Source organism: Lissotriton helveticus, chromosome 5_1, assembly GCF_964261635.1.
Source record: "Lissotriton helveticus chromosome 5_1, aLisHel1.1, whole genome shotgun sequence".
Taxonomy (NCBI): domain Eukaryota; kingdom Metazoa; phylum Chordata; class Amphibia; order Caudata; family Salamandridae; genus Lissotriton; species Lissotriton helveticus.
This window is the reverse complement of record NC_136065.1, coordinates 380,813,869-380,840,941: the sequence shown is the minus strand read 5'-3', so window position 1 is coordinate 380,840,941 and position 27,073 is coordinate 380,813,869. Positions and strand designations below refer to the sequence as shown.

Here is a 27,073-nt window from a genome sequence, read left to right as displayed (position 1 = left end):
TCCCACAGCAATCCCTGAGTTTGTCCAGTGACGGCCGGTGCAGGTAAGAGTGGGGAAGGGGCTGGCCACAGATGACGACAAGCAGGGGGGAGGCGAAAGACAAAACTTATCTTGTTACCCTAAAAAAGTGCCGCCCGGGGCAGATTTAACCCCCCCACCCACCCACTCCCAGCTACTAGCTATGCCGCTGGGCCTGATTTAGAATCTGGCGGGTAGGTACTCCAACACAAATGTGACAGACAACCCAGCCATCTTATCACAAGTGCATTATATCCAGGGCCACTGGAATTATACTGCAGGAGATGGCCACATTGTGCTGCAGGGTTGCGCAAATGATGCAGCAAGATACGGCATAATATGTGGCATAATGTGGCACATTTTTAAATAGTATTACTTGGGTGCACCTCATTAGTCCTGGTTTAATAACCAAATATAGCAATAAGCAACAGCAAGGTGACCAGTCAACATTTGCGAAAGGTCTTGCACTGTGCGGCAACATATGCTGCAGCCTTTTAAAAAATGTTTAACTGAGCTAGAAGCAATATTTGGTTTTGTTAAAATCTGCAGATTATTGCAGCAGAGGTTGGATGATGTGGCAAATGCAGCAAATCTATAATTTTTTTTTTTTTTAAAACCTTTATTGTGCAAGAAGAAAAGAACAAATACGGGCCCACAACCGTCAGGCAGGCCACGATACTTTGAAGCACAAGTGCAAGCAATACAGTTCCTCAGCGGCAGCGGATGACATAGCAACAATCAATGGACGTTACACTGAATAGAATCATGTCGCCGAGTAGAAGGAGCATTTAAGGTTAAGTTTTAAGGTTTTTTCGATCTAAATACAAAGCAGTGAAGAATAAGAAATAAGGAGAACTGAGTCCATACAATAGCATCACGGCATGGGCAGGCGGCCTCACCACTGGAAACAACAATGGAAGTTAAGACCTCGAGCAATATGGCGGCACGAAGTAAAGCAACCAAATCATCAGCCATCATTCACACACCATATACAGCGCCACCCCCTCCCCATTAACCCCTATCGCGAACCCAGAACAGAAACAGGTTAAGAAAGCGCAGAAAGATAGAAAAAATAAGGCCCATAGAAACTAAACGAAGTAAAATAAATCCCACCCCTCACCCTACACCAATGCGGAGGCTACGGCCTACCCCCCCGGCAGTGTGTCTGTCGCCCATTAAAGAACCCGAAATACAGACAAAGAAAAAGGAAGGAAAAAGGAAAATAGAAAGAAAAAGGAAAGAAAGACCCCTCACACTTGAAATATAGGGAGTAAGAAAAGAATAAACTAATCCACTACTCCCAGAAAAAGGAAGGTGGGGAGGAGCCCACCCAATATCAGAGCTCCCGGACTTCCCAGCCATATACAACCTCTACACCGCGCACATCAGTAGATTCGGAGGACCGAGAACCAAAAGAGTGTCAGAATCAGGCACACCCAGAGCCCCGGGCCAGCACAAAACAACATAGCAAAATACGGTGCAGTCCGGGTCCTCGCCAGCCGAGCAAACAGTACCAATGAGGGAAACACCCACAGCCCGGCCTGAACGACAAAATCCCACCAGGCATGGCCGTCGCTGAGAAGAGGGCCAATTCCATATGCTCCCGGTCTCCCCAACCACAAGTAAACCTTCCACCCCGAACACAACAGTACAGCATGAAACACAGGAGAGAATGGGGAAAGTCATCTCACAGAACAGCAACATACAATGAAGAAGCGCCCCATCTCGAGTCCCACCCGCCAATCAAGCACATGTCCATAGAGAAAAATTCCCCCTAGCCCCGGCCAGTCCGAAAACGTATCCCAGAACATGGCTCCCTCGGAGGGCCCGCCCCAATCAAAACAAAGAGACAAAATGGCCGCACGCGACAGAAAGAAGATGCCCAGAGACAAGATGGACTTCGCCAGTCCCAAACAGCGCCATCAATCAAAAGGAGCTGCCCCGGAGGAGGGCCCTAATGTCCGAGTCCCGGCCTCCACTACCAGCACCAGACCTAAAACACACCAATTATGCCAAAGCGAATACAAAAGTCATCGCCACTAATGCGGAGTGATATCCCAAATAGAGCCCCTGCGTATATCAAGATAGCGCTCCAACCCGAGTCCCCTCCAGCCGGACAGAAACAAAATTCGAGACCCCCAGCAATATCAAGCACCCCCGGACCCCCAGCCCGCAAGTACATCCATCCCGTTAGGAAGGGACAAAAATCAGACATATCAAGTGCAACCCAAAATAAAAAAGACCATGGAAATTAGTAGCAATTGCATTCTGAAATAGGGAAGAACACATATGCAGCATAAGCAATATATCGACAAGTGTTATAGTCCGGCACAGCCAGTCGATCAGGCCAAATCAGAGAGAGAGACAACATCAGCCCTTGCCGGAGCGTTGGAACCCGTCCAAGCATGGCCGCCGCTGCGAGTGCATTGCAGGCAGAACAAAGGAGCAAGATGGCCGCCCTCGGAATAGAAGAAGCAGAGGAAGAGGAAATGAGTGTTCCCAATCACCGACCATCACCGTGTCCAAGTTGACAAGCGCTCGTTGTAGGCAAACAGTCCAACAATGTAGAAAAAGCCACGGTAGCACTTGCAGTGGCAAAGTCTCAGGTTTCGGAGTGGAAGGAGACCTCGCAACTGTAGCCTCGTCAAGAAGGGAACCCTCGACACTGTAGCCAAGGACAGAACGTTCCACAGTAGTCTCATTGCGCAACCTTGTATCCACCGCAGGAGAAATGAGAGGTATTAGGGGGCCAGCCAGCCACAGTCGTTCCTTGTAAGGCACCACACCGTCAATCTTCCGCTCCAGCTCACGGGCGTGTCGTCGCCAAGTCGCCCCTAGGTCTGCAAGGGCTGCCAGGATATCGCCATAATTCAGATCGTTCCCCGGCATCGGCCGGGTAGCAGTGCGCAGCGACGCCACCAGAGCATCCTCAAGCTCGCAAAGATGCTGGGCAGCAAGGACTGGGGATACGGGAGCGACCGCTGTGTCGGTTCGGTAGTCAGGCGCCAATATCACCCCCGCAATGAGCTCACAGCGGAGAGGGGGGGACGACTCCATAACCAGGAGGGACGTTAGGCAGGGCCACCAAAGGAAACACGGCTCGTAGTCCGAGGCCAGTGCGGTGTGAAAGCCCTCTCGTTTTCTGTCGATGTGGATGGCACACGGCGGAGGGGGCGCTCTAAGATGGAGGCAGCTCAGACTGCCGGCCGCAGAACAAAGGAAGTGTCGCTTGCACGGCCACAGCCTTCGCAGGGACCCACTCCGTCACCGAAGAAAGTTAAGCCAGTCAGCCTACCTCTGCAGCCGGCCACGGTATATTAAACTCCAGCCCTGCCCCAACTTGTCCCACCGAACATGACCAGCAGCGTCCGGCGGTGACGATCGGGGCAGAGTCAGGGGGCAGAGTCGGAAGTCGGCAAACTTTGCAAATCCTCAGCCAAAACAGCCGGCGGGGATGTCGGAGGAACGCGGGTAGCATCAACTCGTTCGTGGCCCTAGTTGCACACGTTGTAGGCGAATATAAATGCCAGGATTTCTTAAAAACAGCAGACGGTTTGCGGAGCCGGGAGCTCACACGTCCGGTCCGTCCGCCATCTTGGCTCCTCCCCCCCAGCAAATCTATAATTAAGCGAAAATCACTGCCGCCACACGATCGCATAATTTCAGTGGACCTGACCATATTCTACAGCACTTGTATTAAGGAAGACAGGATTTCCGTCACATTATGACATTATAATCCATCCACCAAACTCCAAATCTGGCCATAAATCTTTCTCATTTAGTAATAGTAACCTGTGAATCCTTGAACGGTGGCATACTTAAAAGGACGTTAAAGTGAAATGTATTATGCACAGTTACCAAAATCTATCGGAGGCCACACAAGCATAGTCAAGGCACTCTATCACCATCTAGTACAATGCACTGCTCTGAAGGACACCGGAACAGCCTACGCTGTCTGGCTGCAGCTTTCTGTCTGCTTCTAATCTGTCAGTGTCTGTACACAAGGGCTTTAGGATCATAATGAAACAAATCCTGTACATACAGAGCTATCTGTGCCTTAGAGTGCATTGTGGGTTAATCCTCCGAAGACCAGCAGGTGCTGGAAAGGGAGAGTTTCAGCTGAGAATTACGATCATCCTTCATTGGAACATCATGGATGACAAGAAAAAAAGCACTGCTCGGACATATGTTGGGGCAGATTTACGAGCCCCGTGCGCCACACTTGCGCCACCGTTTTATCACTTTTGTGACGCAGCGGCGGCGTAAACCATGCGTCACGTTGTAAAGCCCTGCGCCACATGAAACCTGCGTCAGGTTTCATGTGGGCGTTCCAGTGCAGGGTAGGCGTTCCGGCGCAAGTGAAATCTACAAGATTTCCCTCAGTCACTTTTCTGATGCCGTTGCGTCAAACCTTGCGCCTGCTTGTAGTAGGTGTAAGGAGTGACACACCATGTTGAGGATAGGCCTGGTTGGAACAGTGCTGGAGTTGCGTCGCAACACAACTCCAGCACTGCGCCAACCTTACGCCGGCAGATGCAACACGCATCTGTTTATCCTTGCACCATGATGCGCCCCATTGTAAATGCAGCGCATCTGTGGTGGCGCAAGGGTAAACTTTCGTCACGCATCTTTCCTGGCACATCCCTGCTGATTTGCATGGATGCACCAGGAAATGTAAATCTGCCCCCTAGTTCCATCCTAATCCCAAGGAGTTGGTCCTGTCCATTGATACTACAATTTACAAGAATCACATGCCAGGGAGTTTATTCCAAATCCAAGAACGTTTCTGTTAAAAAATAAATAAAAAAGCAGGAGCCATATTTATAAAGAGCTTGCATTGCCCTTGTGTCATGCTAGGTGATGCAAGGTGATGCAAGGAGATGCAAGGAAATGCAAGCCCATAAGCCGAATTTACTATGCCGTGCTCAGCCACCTTGCGTGGCTCTGTGTGGCATAGTAAATCTGGATTAACGCATGGCAGTGCAAGTCGCTTCCTTGCATGCCTCAGCATTGGGAAGGTGTTCCATGGGTGGAGCATGGGCGTTCCCACTCATCCACGCATGGATTTTGGCCCATCCCAGATTTACCAAGACTAGTTAACCTGACAATGCTTCAAAATGCTTTGCTTTCCCAGGTGAGGCGTAATAGACATATTTCTTCTCGTCATTTCCTCTTTCTGCATTTGCTGCATTCTGAAAGAAGAAAAAGCCTCTGATGATTGTTTTTGTGCCGGAAGGTAACTCTTCCTGCACAAAAACAATGCTGTCTGTAACGCAGGCAACCTTGCATCATGGCGCAAAGGTGCCTGCATTGGTGCTTGGCAGTCACAAGTGCACCAGGGCAGAGAGAGCAGGAATGTGCCATATGTTAGTAATTATGGTGCATTGCTGCTCTCTCCATTTGACGCAGCACAACATGTTGTCTTTCTGCATTGCAAAAATGTTGATAAATCTGGGCCCAGGTTTCATTGACCTGTTCTTAACAGCAAGATTTGCGTTGTCTGTTGGTGCATTAGGAAGGTGAACAGGCCTCAGTTTTTGATGGCCACACATCCTGAATGATCTGTTTCATATGGTCCCTCCGGCTCCCATTCCTCCCTCACCATGGCCGGCGAATGCATCTTTTGAGGCTGCCGGTACACAGAGTGGAAAAAGCTGTACTAGGTCCCAGGCAGAATATAATATAAAGTTGGCTTTTTACCCCCTTTCCACCTTACCTCCCAGCTGCTAAATCAATAAGGAGGTAGAGGGCAAGTGGTTGAGGGGACCAGTCACTTCAGGCAATGACAACCGCTCAAAAAACAGCTTACCAGTATCCAGAAAGGGGCATGCCATGAATGTAGAGCCAAGCTACCATGAGTCAGTCAGGAAAGTTGCTATCCATCATAAGTGAGATGGCAGATGTGAATGAGGAGCTAATTGACTCATCCATGGAAGGATATTTTGCACTGGTCAGATGCCAAACTAATTGTTGTGTTATGTTAAATGATTACTACATAGCAACTGTCCATCAATTACCTGGTCCCTTAGCACTTTTCCTTGTAGATTTATGTGTCTGCCCTCTACAGGTGACCATGGAGTGTCATCTGTAGAGTTGCAATTGGGTAGACTATGCAAAATATAATGAGAGTCATGTTGTATTGTATGTTGTTTTTTTCACTGTTTTGCCTTCCAAAGGAGGAGGTGTGGAATTGTGACCTACCATGCATACCTGCATGAGGTGGAGGTGGTTTTAGGGTGCTTCTGTTAAATCTTATCACAGTAGGGGGGGGCTCCATTTTCAAGAGCACATGCGTTTCCTAAAACATTCAGTGGATTTGTAAAGTGCAACAGTTGCCATTTACTTAGCCACTTGGCACATTGCACACCAGTGGGAGGACTCAGGACATAAATTCTGGGTTTTCCACAGGGGGGGGTTTCCTTGTGGGTTGGAAGGAAGCAGTGTGGAGAAGGACATTTTAATGTTCCGATTGGCCTAAGTAATTGTGGGGGTTGTATTTTGCGGGGGTTCTCTGCAGTGGTGTTTCATAGAGTGGGAACATAAACTTTAGTCTTTCCTGAGTGAGTCAGATATGTCATAGATAATCCCTTTGGGGCTCTCTGCAGGTGTGGTGGTTTGGGTTGCAGAGACACATTCCACTGTGTTGTTGTGCATTAAATCACCAATGGAAGCTACAAGCGATATGGCCTAATATTTCATGGCAGGTGGACAGACTGAAAAGGCACTTAGACCAATAGACAGGTGGGGTCACCCCTGTCCAAAGCTGGATCCTTGAAGCTCATGTTTCCTTGATTCTCTGTTACGCCGGTGGTGGCGTGGTAATGATGGGCATGTTGTATATTCCATGCAGATCAATACTTGTCCAGCGTAATCATCTTTCTGTCATATGAGTGGGAGTGAAGTAGCTGAGTCTCAGGCACCCACTGTTGAAGACTGTCGTTAATATGAAGTTGGAAGAGATAGGCTAAGAGCTCTCCAACCCTTCTTTGACTTATTATTGGCCACAGGCTCCTCTCCTTTATGAATCCATTCCCAACCTGCTGATGTTGTTTGGACTCTGAAACCCTGTTTTTCAATAATGAGACCTCTGCTTCTTATCACTTGCAGCGTGTGATCCGCAGCCGCAGCCAGTCAATGGACGCCGTGGGTCTAAGCAACAAAAAGAACATGGTATCCACCAGTCAGAGTGGGAGCTTCAGCCACAACAACCCAGAGGCTCCCAAGACACCTGGCATAGTGAGTATCACTGATATTGTCAGGGTTTATTGGGTCATAAACACTGGAGGAAACGCAGACAGCCCACCTTTAGAAAGGAGGCTAGTGGGACATAGTCCACTTTGTTTCTTACAATGGGTTGTAGATAAGGCCTCTTCATCATGCAGTGGGTGATTATCAAATTAACAAATCACTAAATTATCATCCTTAAAATATATCTTTCTCATAACCTTCCTGTACCCCCCCATCACATCTTTCACACAAATTGTGGTACCTCACCCCTATAATCAGGTGTATTGGTGTACCTATGGGTCTACCACTCCAGCCCCTCACATTATAGACTTGTTGAGACACCAACACAATACATAGCTGTCTGTCTGAAAAGCTGCTAACAGTTCATCAGTAACTGCTGTAAATTGTGCATGACCTGTCTCTTCTTTTTTTCCCTCTTCCCCTTCCTTTCTTTATTTTGGTCTCTGGCTGTCTGACTGTCTCACTCACTCTCTTTGCCGTTTCTTCGCATTGCTTGGCAGTCATTGCTTGTGCCAGGGAAACCACCAAATCGGCACGGACGTCGTGGCAGCGCCATAGGGATAGGAACGATAGAAGAGGTTGATATCTTTCTTTGTCTCTCTCTACCTCCCCTTTTCTTGTTTAATCACATACTGCTTTGCATGACATTGTTTGCTTTTCATGTATTGCAAAATATTGGGACTTTTCTATTCATGGTGGTGGGAGAGTCAAAAATGCTTACGATTTCTGAATCAAAAGTATGATGCCACTGCGCATATTGGCATTAGTCTCAAGAATATCCCTTATTACCCATTCCGATAATCCTTCCCTACCAGCTAGGTCCTACTCTTTATTGTCACCATAGAAACCCACACAATTACTGTTCAAAACAGTGTATACCATCCCATAGTATCTAATCACCATTTACTGGCAATATGCCTAAAATTAGAATACATGCAGTTATTTCCTTCAATACCACCCACAATCATTTTTCACACCTGTGTCCTCCACAATCCTTTTTTTCATATTCATGTCCTGAATTTCTGTTCACTTCAGTACTCCCTCCACAATCACAATTCATATCTGTGTCCCACTACCCCTTTTTGTATCCATGTCCCCAATTCCTTATCACATCCCTTCTCCTGTTCACATCCTCACCCCTCACAATCCCTTTGCAAAATGTAGGGCCCTATTTGCTGCTCTGCGTGAAATGGAAAGTGCAGAAATGTGCGGTATTTACCATTATACAGTGCAATCCTGTCCTTTCCGAGTGCTGGCGCAATTTTGGTTGCCCAGCGCCGATGAAGACACATGTGCACCATGTTGCAAGGGTGTCTGCATTGCAGGCAGGATTGTTTTTATGCAGGAAGGTGTTCCTTCCCCCACAAAAATAATCTTCAGACTCATTCTCCTCATTCTAAGTGTGCTGCAAAATGGACTGCATGAAAGGGAAGGGCAGAAATGTGCCGTATTTAACATTATATGGTGCATTCCTGTCCTTTCCTAGTGCTGACGTACTTTTGGCTGCCTAGCGCCAACGCAGATACTCTTGCGTCATGTTGCAAGGATGCCTGATTTGCAGGCAGGATTGTTTCTGTGCAGGAAGGAACACTTTCCTACACAAAAACAATCTTCAGAGACATTTTTCTCTTTACTCTAAATGCAGCACACTTAGAAAAAGGAAACAATGAGGAGAAATACAAATATTTCTCCTTGTTGCGCCTCTGGTGGGGAGGCGGGCATTTCTGATGCATTCCCAGTTCTACCAATGTTGGGAAATCTGGAAATGTCCATGGGTGGATGCATAAGAAAACATCCATGCGCCACTCATGGCATGCCTCCCTGCAGCAGAGTAATGCAAGGCAACGATTTGCGCTGCCTTCGTTACTCTAGATTTATGAAGCCACTTAGGGCCACGCAAAGTGACCTTGCATGGCTTGATCGATCTCATTTAGGTTTTGCATCACCCTTTCATCCCCTTCAAGGGCACAAGAGCAAAGCAGAACCTTGATAAATATGCCCCTTAGTTTTTCACATCTTTGCCATCTCGGTTCATGGATGGAAATGGGAGATTGATAACAGATATAGCTGATGATGATAGCTGGATCCAAGAGTGGAGTTTTTGTCTAGAGGTATGATGAATTGTGTGGGGTCAAGATATCCACAATCTGTTGAAAGATTTGATCACATCTGATGGTTTTGGGTCGGCAGTTGTTGTTTGGGCTTGTAAATGTGTCCCCGGTGGTGGTTTTGAGCTTGGTTTGAATTTGCTTGCTTCATTTTATTGGCGGTGAAGGAGGGCTTTGCAGTTGTATTAAAGGTTTAACTGACTTGTGATTTCTTTAAATAGAGAGAGTTGAAAGTTCACTGATGAGATGTCATTACTTTACTGTTGTAAAGGACCAAATGGCCACATGGCTGTTTATGGACTGTGGTCTCATTTTGAATAGCTATTTCAGTAGTATTAGTAGCATTGGGATTTTGAAGGTGAAGTTGTCATTCTTTGGCCAGAAGATGGATTTCTTCAATATAGACATGATTACAGGCCTATTAATGGCAACTGTTTTTGTGTTGTGGGGTATGCGAGTGATTGGACTAGCAATTGTGTTTTAGTTGGTGGCTACTCTGCTCTACAGATGTCAGCATCTACAATTTGTCGCTTTAAGAAGTTTCCTATATCTTCTGGAGACTTGTAGTGTTAGCAATGAAAATTTGCTGGAAGAAGTGATTGGTTTGTTACCGAGCCTGTGTATTTTTGGGGGGGCTGTGTTCCAACGCATGGCTATGGTTGGTACTGCTGCCTGTCATTGAGGGATTGTTAAAGGAGGTTGTGGAATGGACAGAGGTTTGTTCACATGAGAGTTATGGATTCCAGTGTGTTGATCATTATGTTCTGTGGAAACTTCAAGAAGTGAATGTGATCTAAGGTTTGGTAAAGACCTTGACCAGCTGCTGAAGTTCCTATGATCTGAAGTATTTGATGGAGTGTGAGACCCTGCTGAGTAGATTTAGTAGATTTGATGTACCCCTTAGGACAGTGAACAAGCTTATGCTGCAGTAGGGGATGTCCAGCTAATTGCTGTCAATCTAGCAACAATCTCAAGCACTAACAGGTAGATTCATGAAGCCGAAATCGGCTCGCAAAGGGCCAGATTCTGCGAATCTGGCCCTTTGCGAGCACAAATTTTGCATTTGGGATTAATCATCCCAAATGCAAAATTCGCTATTATAGAATTCGCAAATCTGCGAGGAATTGCATTTAAGGAATCTCTATTTTAGATTCCTTAAATGCAATTCATGAAACATTTAAAAATAGCGAATTCGCAATATTGGGCCGCTATTTACCGCGAAGTCAAACCTCGTGGTAAATAGCGGAAACCTAGAAAAATGCACTTAAGTGCATTTTTCTAAGTTGCATGTTACACACACACATGTCCTTGGGACATGTGTGTGCGTAACACCAGCATCCAATATCATTTCAGGGGTGCAACAGGGTATCCTTTGGACACTCCTGCACCCTTGAAATCGCAAACTCAAAATGCGAATCGCTAATAGCGATACGCACATTGATATGTCTTCCCATTCATTCCTATGGGCCTTTAGGCCCATAGGAATGAATGGGGAGTTATTCCTTATTTGTGATTAGCAATTAGCTAATCGCAAATAAGGAAGCTGTAGGAATCGCAATAAATATTGCGTTTTTACATGAATCCCGTTTTGCGAGTCTGTAATAGCGATTCCTTAATAATCGCTATTACAGACTCGCAAAACATGCCGATGAGATACCTGTAAGTATCTGGTTCACACAATTCAGTGCAGCAAGTAAAGTTGCTGCTCTGCATTGCATGAATGCCAGAGAGCAGAACTGCACCATATCTGCGAAGAAGTGGTGCAGTTATACTCTCTGCCTGCACTGAAGCACTTTTGGCCATCATGCACAACCCACACACCCTTGCACCACCTTCCACCATAGTGCAATGGTGTCTGCGTTTTGATCGGCATATTTCTGTGCAAGGAGTCACTTGCTATACATAAACTAAGCTTTAAGGGGTTTTACTCTTTGTATGTGTGCTGTAGAATGCAACACATGAGCAAAGAGGAACAAAGAAGGGGAAATTAAAACATTTCTCCTCATTAGGCCTGCCTCAGTGAGATAGTTGTATGGCAACTCCCATGCACCACCCATGGAATGCACACTTGACTCAAAGTAACACAAGTGCGTTGGGATACTTTGGGTTATAATTCAACACAAATCACGATTTGCATTGGATTGTTAATTCCAGCAGTAGAATTTGCACCTGATCTCTGTTAAAAAAAGTTACATAAACCCAACACGGGCCTAAATCTACACTATAAATGCATCTAAATGTGAAGAGTTGATTACGGTTGCAGTGTTGGTTACAATCAGGGGCAGCTGGTAAGTTTAGCAGGGAGGGGGCGTATGGGACACACGCACACATTCACAGCCATGCATTCACACACATGCACACACAAACACATCCATTCACAAGACTCATTACCAAACATTCATACATACACGCATGCACCAAACATTAATTTAAAAAACGAACACACTTACCTGCAGCTCTGCTACGGAGGTCCAGGAGGCCTGCGACTGCTGCCTTCCCTCATTGGCTGACCTACAGTCCTAGGGTCAGGGAAAGAGGGAAGGCAGCAGTCCAAACATCATCACAGGGTGGGATGGGGTCAGTGAGACTGCTAACCCCACCCCACTCTGTGATGAAATGTCACTGATTGATCCTGGGTGTTTCAGGGCTTAAAACAGAAGCGCCCAGGGGCAAGGCAATCAGTGATGCTACCCCTCGTCACTGAGGGGAGGGCCTCAGGGACCTTTGCTGAGCTGAGGAGGACACGTCCACAGGAGCTGTGACTTCCTCAGCCCAGCACAGTTCAGCTCAGGCAGCCAGGAGCCCGATCATTTAGCGCATGTTTGGTTCCTGGCTGCCTGTCCTGAAAATGAAGTGTCTGCCAGGCTGACCTTTGTTCAGCCTGACAGACACTCTTCATGGGCTAAAAATGTGTGTGTGTGGGTGGGGGGGGGGTTCGGCACCTCAGCCCCAATGGACCGGCTGCGTTGGTTACAAGAGTGAGCCTACACCTCTTTTTACTATCCAAACCACTGGTCAGGGGGTTGAAGAGGACAATGCAGCCACCAGATATGAACCATTTTTTCCTCCCCCACCTCCTATTGTCAGAGGCAGACCTATCCATATGAAAGCAGGAGATGTCCCAACATGTTGGGTTCTCTTATCGGTCATAAGGGCCTATCAGAAACCTTCACATGTCTTCCTATAAACTACTGACCTTGCAGAACCCTGCAAGTCTGCTGGAAATTTTCAATTTTCCCTTGAATCCAATCTGACTCTGCCTGCTCTTGTGACATTTCTAAATCTTGTTAAAGGAATTTCATCTTTCCCAGTCGCTGATTGTTCCAGGAAAGAGCCCAACAAGAAAGAAATCGGGCCCTTTCAGTTCGCGGCGGAGCAGCGCCATCGGCATCGAGAATATCCAGGAGGTGCAAGAGAAGAGGTGAGAGTCTGGGCAATGAAGTGGAGGTGGAAGGCCTTACACGGCAAAAAAATCATGCACTGTATTATTAATATTATTATTTATGTGGATTCCCCATGACAATGTACAACATACAAAGTGCCCTCCACCCTAAAGAAATATATTGATGGATTTTCTCATAGAATAGAGGCAGAAGTAGAAACTGGGCTTTCAATGGAAAACCAGCAAAAAGAACATGACTACAGGAGGCACATGACTACAAGAGGCACATAACTAAGAGAAGTCTGTTACAAGTCTACATTCACCATATTACAACACTACATGTCCCATTGATAATAATTGGTTTGGGTGTGGCTGTCTTATATACAAAAACACATTGAAAAACATTTAAAATGAAGAAGAATCAGACTCGATAATTCACAATTACATGGACTGTTTTCATAAAAGAATGCAAGATTGAGGGGAACTCCTGCTGCATGACTGTTTTATGGGCTTACATCAAGGTGAGGTGGGGGTTCTGTTTCACCAGAAGACAACAGACGGGACATGTGTGAATTAAAGATGGATGGGCAGGGATCTGATCACTGCCAGGGAAAAAGTAAATCTTGGTATGGATTCTCTGCAGACATGGTACCTGCAGGCACAGTTAAGACTAGGTTGCATATGCTGTCAAAAGTGTCAGATATCAAGGGATGTTGAGTATTCCCATAAAGCAATAGACATGTATTGTTCCCTTGATTGTAACTAGGTAACAGTCAATTGTTCCTCTCTTCTCTATACCACAGAGAAAGCCCAACTGGCCTGCCGAAGACCCCTGACAGCCGACGTGTCTCGCATGAGCCAAAGTCAGAGAATTCATCCAATCAGAGCTCACCTGAACTTCCCACGACAAAGGATAGGTGAGTTCCATTCACAGATGGACCCCAAGCCAGGCATGTGCACATGGTAAAAGAGGGTATGTTACAGTGTTATGCATTATTGTAATGTGTTACATTTGAAAATAGGTTAAGGGATTGGGACATATAATGGTTTTTACGTGTTAAAGCAGACTAGAGTTTTAATGTTGCTTATGGTGTTATCTGTGAGGTTATTCTGTGGGGGTATGCACATGCATTTAGGAGGATGACGGCATTACATGTTATGGCAGGTCTTTGTGCTAGAGTAGATGATGGTTTTATGGTAGAAAGGGACATGGTTTACAATGGACTATGTCATAATACATTATGGTGATATATATTTGGCTAAATTACAGCGTTAAGGTAGAATATGGTAAGAATAATATGGTGTTACAGTAGATTATGGCATGTGAAGCGGTGCGTGACGGTGCAGTGTGTGGGATACAGTACACAGGCATGTGTTACAGTCGTTTATGGTGTTTCGTGTTATTGTTTTAGGGTAGATTATGTCATCATCTACTGGGGCAATCATGTTGTTAATCTTTATACTAAACGTGCTTCTGATTATTGAAAGCAATCTGGTAATACATGCTAAAACAAGGACCTACTCACTCGTCCCCCCACCCACTCTCCTTCGCTCCCTTCTTCCTCCTACTCCCCATTTCATTGCTCATTCTGAATGAAAAGTGCAATGGAAGGACCAGGATGGACAAAAGGTGGGGAAATGGAAGCTGGGATGAGAGAGGGCTCTTATGAAAGAATGAACATCCCCAAAAGGCGTGCACCTCACCACGTGATGCAGTAATGGCACGACCTGGAAGACAAACTTTAGATGCCTGCTTGATGGAACAGGAATGTGAGCACACAAGAGGCAAGGAGGGAGACAGAAGATAGGAGGAAATGGGAGAGGGTTACAGGAACTAGGTCTGACCTGGAGTGAGAGTTTGTGGTTTCCTCCTGGCAGAAGTAAGAATCATGTGAAGGTTGTGGGTGCAGAACCTAAGACTTCATCATGGGATGTCTCGAAGGCTACTCTGTGAGTTTCCTATGCTCTTGCCAGTTGGAGACGTGTTCTCACATTGGAATGCGTACAGCAAGCGTGGAAGACTGCATGACACATGATCATGACTTATTTTACTCTAGGAGCTCAAGGGCCAGAGACTATGGGATGTTTAAGTTTTCATTTTCTGTTGGATAGTGTAAAAGTGCTAGCTCTAGGTGGGGGCCATCAAGTCTGGTTGTCTGTGAGCTTCGGATCTGTGGCATGGTACTCAAAATGTTACCATCTTTGGATAAAAGCGCGTGGTTGGGTTGACCACAGGGCATATACAGCTTTTGAACCCATTAAATGAGATACTAGTTCTTCATATTAGTCTTTACTGAGCCCATGCAAACGTAGAATACTCCTACAGACCAAGATCTTTTACAGGCAACCATTTTTCTGTGAATACTGACCTCTCGTTTTTAGATTTTATTGCGTTGTTCCTCCCATTAAACTGGCAAAGTTGCCATAGACTGGGCAAACACTCTGAATGCTTAAACTGTAGAGTGAAATTCATCCATCCACTCGCAATGCCCTATTTTCTGTATGTACATTTTTGCAATCTGGCAGCCTTCAAGCAATGGGGGACATATTTATCAATCTTTCACTCAATGCAGCAAGCCGCCTTGCTGTGCTGTACTGCATGAAAGGGAAAGGGTAGAAAAAGCTACATTATACAGCACTTTCCTGTCCTTTCCTACTGTTGGTGCTCTTTTGGCTGCCTAGCACCAACGCAGGCACTCATGCGTCATGTTGCAAGGGTGCCTGCACTGTAGGCAGGATTGGTTTTGTGCAGGAAGTTTCTCCTTCCTGCTCAAAAACAATCCTGAGAGGCATTTTCCTCTTTCTGTGTGTGCTCCACAATGGACCACATGTAGGAAGAGGAAAAAAAAGAATAGAAATAAAGACATTTCTCCTTGTTACGCATCACCTGGGGGGTCATGGCATTTTGACGCATTCCCAGGTCTACCACTAATGGTAAATCAGGGAATGTCCCGAATCCTTGGGTGGGCAGGTGGAAACACCCACGGTACACCCATGGAATACCTCCCTGCCACAGAGTAAAGCACCATTGACACTAACCCATACCATTATGTAAATTATGCACTTTTACATGTAAACTCATACAGCTTGTTCATTAGTAAAATGTTATCCAAGCTAATCTTTCATAAGGAAAAGTCATTCCGCATCAAGGTGTAGCTTACTCCTAGAATGAGAAGGAAGTGAAAGCCAACCATTGAGGAGCTTGTGGTGATACATTGAATAAAATATACGAGACCGAATAAAGGGGTTAGATGGTGTTTCTGCGTTACTTTAACATTTTAAATCAGCATTATCAAATAGTGCAGTGTGCCAACGTGCATGCTGTTCAGAAGTCCTTTGTGGCCTTTGACCTTTTTGAGGCAGTGCAGTTCGTCTGATTGGATTTCCAGGACTTCCTAGTTCCATTCTTCATTTGGCCGCTAGATGTCACTACTGCACTCTTTCCCCCTTTCAACGGCAGGCTTTAGGCTGTCTGTCCTGGCGTGGCAGCACAACACTGAGTAATAAACGGCACACACTTCAGTACATGTTTTAGGAGCTGGAACTGGTCCCTTTACTTTCTGTTCAAAGATGTATCTGCTCTCAATGATTCCTGGTTTCTGCGCCTTTCTTCCAGCATCCCTTAGAATTCATTGATATGCGAAGTTGGTTTGGCCTTTTCTTGAGTGGTTCTTTGTTCTTCTTGCCTAGAGCGGAGTCTGTGCCACGGCACGAAGCCCCGCCAGAGTTCTCCCGCTCCTCGTCCAGTGCCAGCAGCTTTGCCAGTGTAGTGGAAGAGAACGCTGGCCTAGATGACGAAGACACGGGCATGGTAAAGACAGACTCTTTTTCAGGGTTACCATGGAGAGGAAGGGTCTCTGTTTCTATACAGAAGGGGCTCTCAGGTGGGAATATGCAACAGTGATGGGGGTTATTGATGGGGCGAGGGATGATTAAAAACCTGTAGAGCCATCACTGGCATGAGGGTTGGCAGCAGGGCTTTAAGTGGGATGAAAAAAACTGGGGCGGTGGGGGTCTCTCAAAGGGGCCTGGCCAATGTAATTAAGGGCGTGGTTTAAAACACCTAAGCTAAAAACCTGTGCTTCGCATAGTGTGCCGCCAGACTTGTATTTTGCTGTTTCTGTCACTGCACCCAGATACATGATACAACAAGTAACATCATGCCTACAGCAAGTCAGGACTATTGGCTTTGTCAATGGGTGTTAGTTGCATAAGATAAATAAGCAGCAACTATGGCTTGTATATAATATTGAAAAAGCTTGCACTTAAAGCCCTGGTAACACCACAACAATGTTGCTGCTCCTGAGTTTCAAAAAGAGAAGGGAAATCCAGAGAGAAAATTACTCTCTATAAAGGATTTCCCTTCCCTTCAAACGCTCACCTGGCTTGACGTAATGCCGTAACTTCTCCACAAGTGATTAGTGAGCAGTGTGAGCATGCGCACATCGATGTGCCTGCTGTCTCTCACTGCAGTCCGGGAATAAACGGACCGCCTGGGCACAAAACAGAGCCTGATAGAGACCTATTTCGAGGCCCCCTTTCAAAAACTGCCGGTGCTCAGCACCGGTGAGACCCGGCACACTTAAAGCCCTGGTTGACAGTGAAAAGGAAAGGCAGAAATGCTGTCAAGCAAGTATCCGACTTCATTGAGAATACCTTTGAAAACCGTAGGCAGATCCAACCTATTCTTATAGTCATGCGAGAACTACAGCAGTCAGAAAAAATAATTCAGTTTGGCAAGATCTCACTAATCAAAAATCCCAACTAGCCTCCCAATGTTCAAAAATTTTTTACACGAAAGAGATACCCAATCTGATGCTGATTTTAAAGTCATGCACTGAAAAAACATATGTAAATGTAAAGGTTATATTAAACCCTTTAGTATGTTATGTTTGGTTGGGAGCCTGTTTCAGGCTGCATTTTACTTTCGCTTTTAAGAGATGTTTGTCAACAGCGATTTTAATCAGGGATGTATGACGTTACAACGCATACTTTTACATCGCATGCCTCTACAATGCGGTATTTACAACGAATACCTTTACAACGCATAGTGCTTTGGGGCGCTGGATAGTGAATAGTTTAATTTACTATTCCAACTCCAGTCCCCGTGGACACTAGGGAAGGTGTTGGACAGTAAATTAAACTTATTCCCTATCCTAGAGCGCCCCCCAGCGCAATGCGTTGTATTGGTTTGCGCTGTAAAGGTTGCGTCGTAAAGGCACTGCGTGGTAAAAGTTGCGTTGTAAAGGATGTTTCCCTTTAATCAGGCTTCTACCCACAGCAAGGAATTTAAGTAAAGTGTCTATACAGGTCATTCACAAAACGAAATACTGCTTTCTATTGTGCCTCTCAGTTACTTAAATTGTTTAAAAATTCTGTAAAGTGACTTTTTGTTTACATTTTCTGTTGTGTTTAGACCGCTAATGACTTAAAGTTGATCAATCCTATTGCAGGATTCACATCAGGAGGACAAAAACTTCTGAGAAACATGTTGAAATCATTTCCATGCAGGGTGTATAATCTTGAAAACTCCCCCCTGGTTGGTGCCTCACGAAGGACTATAGGGATAAGGTAGACACAGACAGATCAGATAATGAACATGTAATTGGCTGTTAACCAGCCTGTCTTTAGTTCCCCTGATTTTCTTGTAGTTTGTTACGGCCACCTTCCCTGAGGACTGGACACACGCATAAGTCAACGCCCTAATAAAGAACCCATCGGCAGAACCCAGCAAACGTAACTACTAACCGATCTCCCTGCTCCCATTCCCGGCCAAAGTAGTAGAAAAATCCATCAATCAACAACTCTCCTCACATCTGTAATGGAACCTCCTACTTGGCTCCTTTCAATTATATTCTGCAGGAACCACAGCACAGAGACAACCCTCATCGCAGCTACTGACATCTGAGCCCTACTGGACCGAGGAGAGACTGCGGCTGTGATCCTCCTAGACCTCTCGGCAGCCTTCGATACAGTCTCCTACTAGACACGCATCACAAAGCTGCACAACATAGTCATCCAAGGATCCACACTCAGATGGATCACCTATTTCCTCGCCAGAAAAAGGAAAAAAGTCCACCTTCCCCCTTTCACCTTCGAAACCAAGGAAATCATATGTGGGGTACCCCAAGTATCATCTCTCAGCTCCACCTTCTTCAACACTTATATGACACCTTTGGCCAGCCTCGCCAAAACCCAAGGACTTAACATGATGTTCTACGCCAACAACACACAACTCATCCTCTCCCTCTCCAAAGACACTACCAAGATGAACTTCCACAGCTACATGACAGATGTCGCCAACTGGATGAAGGACAACTGCTTGAAGCTCAACATCAGAGGTACGGATTTTCGACAAAAATTCCCCATGGGATGCATTCTTGTAGCCATCAGAACTCAGACCTTGTCCTACCCCCAATGACCACGCTTGGAACCTAGGTACCATTCTGGTCAACAAGCTAACCATATGACTTAGGTCAACTCCATCTTCTCCTCCTGCTTCTTTATCCTCTGCACACTTTGTAAGGTGTTGAAATGGCTACCCCAAAGCTCAAGATGCGCAATCACCCAAGCCCTCATCTCCAGCAGACTGGATTATGGCAATGCTCTCTACGCAGGTATCTCAGCTCACCTCCTCTGACGACTACAGACCATATAGAACGCCAAAGCCAGACTCATCCTGGATCTCCCTAGACGAAACCACATCACCCCCAAACTCGGGTAACTCCGCTGGCTCCCTGTACAGAAAAGATGCCAGTATGCATACTAGGTGCTACACAACTGCAGACCCGCATACTTGAATCAACGTCTGCACGCCCACCAAATACTTCCGCTCCTCTTCCTTTCTCTAATCCTCACCCCCGCATGTGACAAAGCAGATGTGGAGGTCACTCCTTTTTTACCTAGCAGCAACAACATGAACAAGCTGCCCTTTCATCTAAGGACCTTCCAATCTCTTCCAGAGCTCCGAAAGTCCCTGATGACCTGGCTATTCAGCTAATCAACTGTACCCTGCCAGTGACTGGATAGCTGCACGGGTGACAAGTAGCGCTATACAGATCTACTGATTGATTTATTTGACACTGTTGGCTGAACAATAGACAGCTCAACTCTCAACATAGCAGTCTATGATGCCTCATACTCTGAAACCCCACGGATAACATCTATTATTTGTGGTACATTAAATAGGGTCCTAGCATGTTCTTTTCCCTCTACCTTATATAAGTGTTCAAAGCACCCATAATCTTCATCATGCCTTCGCTGTCTTACAGAATCACTATCTTCCCTATTTGCAGGATAGCTTTTCTTCTTCTGGAACCTCCCACAAGCAGGATTCATTCGCCTACAGCCCTTGGTTGGAAGACAGTATGAACACCGCCAGCCAGGGGATCTCTCCAGGTATGTCACTGTGACCAAAGAGCACTTATTATTATTGGCAGACAGGCTAATCACATACAAAGGAATTGTTATCCAGAATGGGGCGATTTAGGTGAGTCTGAACCATGTACAGAACTTCCTTTCCAACTGTGTTCTTAGAACGTGTTTTATGTGCAGTGTAATAATTTTAGTACTATAGTCACGTTTAGGCTGAAGTTTATCGGCTGCTCCCCATAAGAGATCTTCATGTTCCACAGACAAATGGACTACAGGAGTGTATTAATGGAAAAATAGCATCTCAGTTCCTTTTTACGTTTGAGTTAACTAGTTCATTCATGAGCCTTCCACAATTTCTTTTATTGAGGCTTTCTGGTTCATAAGAACTTTTCAAGTTTCAGGGGTTCTTTTTGTTTGAATCAACGAGATGTTGCTATTGTCACTCTTAGTCAGAAGTTTAACGGCTGCTTCCCAAAAGAATTATTCATGGTCCACCGATAAGTGGACTACAGGAGTGTATTAATGGAAAAATAGTATATCAGTTCTTTTTACAGTTGAGTTTAACCCGTTGCGTGCTTATGGCAGCTCCACGCTGTCATGAGTTACGGGCGGCGTGTGCTTATGACAGAGCCATCATGCCGCTGCTGCTACGCCCACGTGGTACTAATTCCCTGCCTATGCCGGCGAATTAGTGAGTGGGCGGGGTCATGACGGCTCCACGCCATCATGAGCATATATGCCATCCATGACTCATGACGGCGTGGAGCTGTCATAAGTACGTGAGCACCACGCCCACCCCCTAGCCCCTCCCGCGCCGCTCCTGAATTCGCAGGCGCAGGGTAGAGGTTAACTTGTTCATTCATGAGCCTTCCACAATTTCTTTTATTGAGGCTTTTGGTTTATGTGAACTTTTCATATTTCAGGGTTCTTTTTGTTTGAATCAACAAGATGTTGCTTAGTGTGTGGTAACAGAATTTCATATTCATAATTTTGTTGCATTCAGCAACATTTCTTTGACAGAATAATTAAGTCCTAAATATCTTCTTATAAATATCTTGCGTCAAACATCATCCCAAAAATTTTGCTCAATTGGAGTTAATAAAAGGCAGGCAACAGCCAATGAGACAATATTTTAAAAACACTATTTAAGACACAATATTTATATCAGGTGATAATTCTGACTCAAATATTCAGAAGTGCACTTGTTGCAGAGCACAATAAAATATATGAGTACTCCAGACTTAATAGGAACATTGATCTGTTGCTGTGTGCAACTTTAATGAAAGAAACACTTGCTTTTGTTTCTGTTAAGGTGAAGTAAGGGTGAACAGGAGGCACAGTGTGAGGAAAGATGTAGTTTAACTCAGTCCAAAGCAAAATGCAGCTGTTCAGAAAGAAGCAGAAGGAGAACCAGCCTCCTTCACTACACTCCTTTCTCTACAGCAGTGACCTGGAATGTCCATGCAGACAACTCTACTTGCACAAGATTGAGCCAGGGCACAAGATGAAGGCATACAATATAACAGACCTCCTCTCTTCAAACTTGACAGCAAACAAAACGTAGAAGAATAAAAATAAATAGCTAGATTTAAAGATAAGAAGAACATTTACATTATAATAGAACATACAAAATAAACATTGTATCTTACAGAATGTTTGTACGCTCATTTTCCAGAATGAGAACCTAACCTACAACTAACTCTGTACCACCATGAAAGGTTACATATACGCTTTTCACATGAACAGTAATCATTAACTTGATGAATTCTAGAAGGTGGCAAATCAACTAGCAAATCCTTAGACACTTTCACCACACATGCGCCATTCCACCATTATCCATTAGTCATTTTCACAGCACAGCCATTTCCACTAACTTCTTCCATACGGTTCAGTAAGCCAAATCTCACTCTCCCTTTTGTTATTTATGAACCTGGCAACCTCACTCTGACCCAATAACATTTTTGAAAGCACACAGCCTTGGTTCTTTTGATTTCATACCTTTCTTTGCTCTTGTCTTGACTAAGATGAGTTTCTGGATCAAATACCGCTAAAGTCTAAACTAGGGCTCCTGCGGAATCGGCAGAATTTTGGCCACTCCATGTTACTCCATAATGTGGAGTTCTGGTCAAACTCTACCAATTGCTACGTGGTGGAATTTTCCCCTAACAAGGTTCCAGAATATGCCAGCTGGAGAACGAGAGTGAGATTTGGCGTCTCCTAGTGTGATTTTCTAACATGGACATTCACTGGCATTCTCGGGCGGTTGCGATCAGAGGGCCACCGTTTGAGTAGATTTGCTGCTTCTCAAGTAGATTTTCTATTCAAACTTCAGCAAAATCAACTCAAATGACTGTGCACTCTTGCGCAATGCATGGTGTGGTTCGCACTGATTTTCACTGTTGTTCATGCAACCGGCGCTAAATTGTAGAAGCGAGCTGCATATTTTCCACCCATTAGTGGAATACCGCAGAATCTCACAGTTTTTCTGTGGGTTCCACCCACCTCTAGTTCTAACTACGCATGTTGGAAACTGAAATCTAAGGCAACCTACATACCCAAGATGGTCTAAGAAAATCTTGACGAATTCTGGCTTTTAAAGCTACAAATGGTGATATATCTATAACACTATGAGTAGTGTTGTGGCACAACCAAAACATTGCACAAACAGCATCCCCAAGATTTACACCCTCAATCATCTCTCCCCTGACACACTCACTCAAGAGTCTATTAACCCCTCTGAACATGTAAATTACTCTGTGGGTGATAAAGAGTACATCTCTTATGTTTAATATCTGCAACGCACAAAAAGTTTTGCATGTCTAATGAGACCAATTGCACTCCATTGTCTGAAATTACCTCTGAATGAAAGTCTTCTCTGGCGAACACATCAGTGAGAAATGTAATCAATGTTTTAGCGTTAGTCTCATGCAAAACATTCACCTATAACCACGTGGATAGGTGATCTATGAGAACAATAACAAGCCTATGAACATTAAGAAGAACATGAAATGGTGCCAGGAAATCCAAGCTGACCATGACACACACCTTCTCTGGACTAACAACATCCTTCATGGGTGGCATAATATACTTTAGGCCCTTCTCATTGTATGCCCAAGCCACACAGCACACCTAACAAACCTCTCCACATCTGTGCCCATTCCCTGCCACTAATAAATATCCCCAAGTCTTTTATTAGTGATGGGTACACCGAGGCTACCACCATGATTAATATTCAATAGGTCATCTTTAATAACACCTGGAGGAATTAATTTATCTGCTTTAAACAACAACCCGCCCACAGCAGACAATTCTGTCTGTACCTTGCTGAACCGTTGAAGCTCTTCAGAAAGTCTCCACTCTGTAGGCCATCTGTTTGTCATCATTCCATGACTCTTGTCAATGCAGCATCCTGACTGTCAGTGAAAAAGTGAATTGAGCACTGCTCTCACAGTTTTCCCTATCCCAGACTATACTCTCTTGAAGACAGCCCACATCTCATCATCATCACAAGAGCAAGGAAGACGCGAAAGGCTATCCCCCTTCTTTTTCTTACCCCCAAGCAAATATTCCATGAAAAAATTATATTCCAGCAATTTGTTCCTAGGTTCAAACAATCTAGCAGTGGCTTTAGTAAAGTGTATACTGACACTACTTAAAATCAGTATTAAATGTTTATGATCAGTGCGCATTAGGACATTTGTCCCTCACACACAAGCCTTAAAAGTTCAACTACCCATGCACATGAAAGTATTTCACGTTGGATCAATTGATCAATCAATCAATCAGGCATTTGTTAAGCGCGACTACTCACCTGTAACGGTCTCACGGTTGGATGCCTAAGTGTTACTGCTCCTGCGGTTTGGGAGTACAAGAGGTGAATGCACCAATGCTCCATGACACATCCTTCCCTTGGAGCAAAACTGCCCCTAAGCAAAAACTACTGGCCTCACAAGTAATCATCAGAGATTTTTCTGGTACATATGGCTGAGCAAAACTTTTAAAGAAAAGCCTTTTCTTTAAAAAGTAACCATTGCACCTGACTCCATGCAAACCTTGCATTTTTCTTCAAAAGAGCAAGTAAGAGCTCTGTTTTTGTGGAAAAGTTACAAATAAATTTAGCATAAGACTCGCACATGCCTAGGCAAGTTTGCAGTTAGTCTCAGTTTTCCAGTGTAGGTTTCTGGTCAATTACCTTGTACAATCCAGGATGGGAGACAATCCCTTTGCCCAAAACAACATGTTCCAGGTATTCTTCTTCATGCAACCCAAATTCTCATCTATCTTTCCTCAACTTCAACCCTTTCTCTTCCAGTGCCAGAAGTATGGCATTCAAGCTAGCAACGGGTTCATTGTCATCTTTGTAATACTCTAAGATGTCATCCTTGAATACAAGCACACCTAATATACCTTTCAAATATCACTTATAACCCATTGAACAACAGCTACAGCCAAAATAGGTCCCATAAAATTCAATCACCCTGCATCGAGTTACAAATGCATTAAAATGCCTGGGCTCTTTGGTTAACACCACTTGGAAAAAGTCATATTTCATATCAAGTTATAAAGAAGAAAATTGCTCCAGCTAGAGTAACAATCATCTCCTCAGTTTTGGGCAGAATATGCCCATTCACACAAATGGCCTTTTTCAAACATCTGAGATCTATGCGCATTCCTAACTCACCATTTGTTTTGCATGCAACGACTATGGGAGATAACTAAAAAAAAATACCTCCAAAATCTCATTTACATGTTCAGTGCAAAGCTGGGAAAGTGACTTCTCCAATCCACCCTTGATCCTTGACGGAACACACCTCAGCTTGTGCTCCACTGGCACATTCCACTTCTTCAATTTAATCACATGTTCAAACCCTTTAGGCTTCTCCTTAAAAATTGTTTCATGTTCTTCCACTACTGTACTCAAATACATTACTCTCTTCCACACTTAAGTCTTGTTGGGTACACCCCAGTTTGAGCAACTAATCCTCAAACATTGATGATGCCATCCCTGCATGGCGGGTCCACTCTGTGACCCAAACTTTGACTTGTACCTCTTGCCCCTTAAGCTTCATAACTGTTTCAAAGAAACCTTACAAGTAAATGTTTTCTACATCATACCCATGAAGTGTAATGTCAGGAGGTGATACAATCACATTTAGCTTTATGATAATAAAAGTATCTCTTGAAATTATAGTAATATTAGAATCAGAATTAGTTTGCATGGGATCCATAGATTTTGAGAAGCCATTTTCATGCATTACCTATATTGTTGGTTAACTTTTTTTAGCATCTTCACTAACATTAACATTATTTCTGTTTGAAGACATGACACACTCTGGGGAAACTGGCAGTTCGCACACTCCTCTGCAAGTTTCTGCAACTTAGATCCACAATGAAAAGAATTATTGTTCCCATTGGCATATTTCTTCTTGTCCACTGGTTTGAGTGCAATGTTTTTGTTCCCTTTAAGAAAAATGATAGCATCCTCATTGTTCGTATTGAGTTCCTTGACCTATTCTTTTGTCTTTTGGATCTTGGATGCTTTTGGCTATATCAATTGTCTCTTCGAGAGGTGTATTTTTGCAAGCAAGTGATCTGTTTATTATAGCTACTGGTCACCAGTAGTCTCTCATAAGTTGATCAGTAAAGTTTCCAAACTCACACTTGGCTGCCAAGAAACATAATAAGGACACATACACCGCTATTGTCTTGATGGCAAACTGTTCTGGAGAGGAATTTGTATCTTCTCACAACCAAGTCAGGTGGTTTAATGAAATGTGTTTTTTGAGTCTTTTACCACTTCCTCATACTAATACACCTCTTTATTCTCATACTCTGGTCCTTCCAAGATGAAAAAATGGTCCAGCAACCATGTGTTTGTCTCTGGTTTAAACTTAAGTCCATCAATGGCACCCAGGAATGCATTAAATGCTTTGGCCCACCCCATCCAAGCTAAAGAAGGTTTCCCAGTTGACTGAAAAAAACGTTGGAGGACTGATGGCTCCCATTATAGAACCGTAGTGTATCAGAGAAGGCACTGATCCAAAGTGAAGGGCATTTTTTATTTTGTATGAATATGTTATAAACAAAAAAACTTGAGAAGAACAAGTATAACAATAATGTACATAAGAACACTTCATGCTACTAGTGTTGCAAGTGTTTGAAAAGAAAAACAGTGTGCTTTGTACACAGAGTCAGGCAATTCCTACAGTGGCCACCTGATGGACATGTGTGCCCATCACATGCTGCCCATTGAAGTGGAATGTGAAGGGAGACAAGATGGCAGCCGTCAAAGAGCGTTGATTCCCATGAACATAATTGCCGTTGGCCTGGACAAGAACATTTTAAAGTCTAAGTGGACAGCTGTCTGAGAATCGGGGTTGAACAGCAAAAGCACACATGTATAAAAAAGCACTACAAAGGTTCGATGTGTGGCACTCCCCCATATTAAATTTTAAACACAAAGGGCCTAATTTACAAGCCCATTGTGCACTGGTGCGTCCCTTTTTTAGACTCAGAAGTAGCGCAGTGTGCCTGCCCATATTTACAAGGCCATGTAAAGTCACCCTCTGTGACTTTTCATGGCCTTGTAAATATGAGCCCCTTTCATGCATTACTCTGAGTATTGCTGTGGGTGTTCCAACGCAACATCCATGGAACCTGACACATTCCCAGATTTACAAAGTGTCGTAAACCTGGGAATGCGTCAGAATCCTGAGTAGCGCAACGAGGAGAAATACTTTTATTTCTCCTCATTTTTTGCTCTGTCTATGTGTGCTGCATTTTGCAGCACGCCTAGAAAGAGAAAAACGCCGATTGTGATTGGCTTTTTGCAAGAAGGTGTTCCTTCCTGCACATCCACAATCATCCCTGCAGTGCAGGCACCCTTACACCATGGCGCAAGGGTGTCTGCATTGGCGCACGGCTGCTGTTTGAACACCAGCAC

General features: G+C 44.6%; 1 protein-coding gene across 2 annotated transcripts in view; it reads left to right on the top strand.

Annotated features, from left to right (window-relative positions):
• The window catches only part of RAP1GAP (RAP1 GTPase activating protein), a 278,140-nt gene that overhangs the window by 245,706 nt on the left and 5,361 nt on the right, over positions 1-27,073 (top strand). The window contains exons 16-21 of one of the 2 annotated variants that reach the window (XM_078642551.1): positions 7,126-7,254; positions 7,767-7,844; positions 12,686-12,795; positions 13,560-13,673; positions 16,447-16,567; positions 20,052-20,154. In XM_078642551.1, the coding sequence (XP_078498677.1) occupies positions 7,126-7,254; positions 7,767-7,844; positions 12,686-12,795; positions 13,560-13,673; positions 16,447-16,567; positions 20,052-20,154 (655 nt within the window). The remainder of the gene's footprint in view (positions 1-7,125; positions 7,255-7,766; positions 7,845-12,685; positions 12,796-13,559; positions 13,674-16,446; positions 16,568-20,051; positions 20,155-27,073) is intronic. The other variant, XM_078642550.1, reaches the window with a different exon arrangement.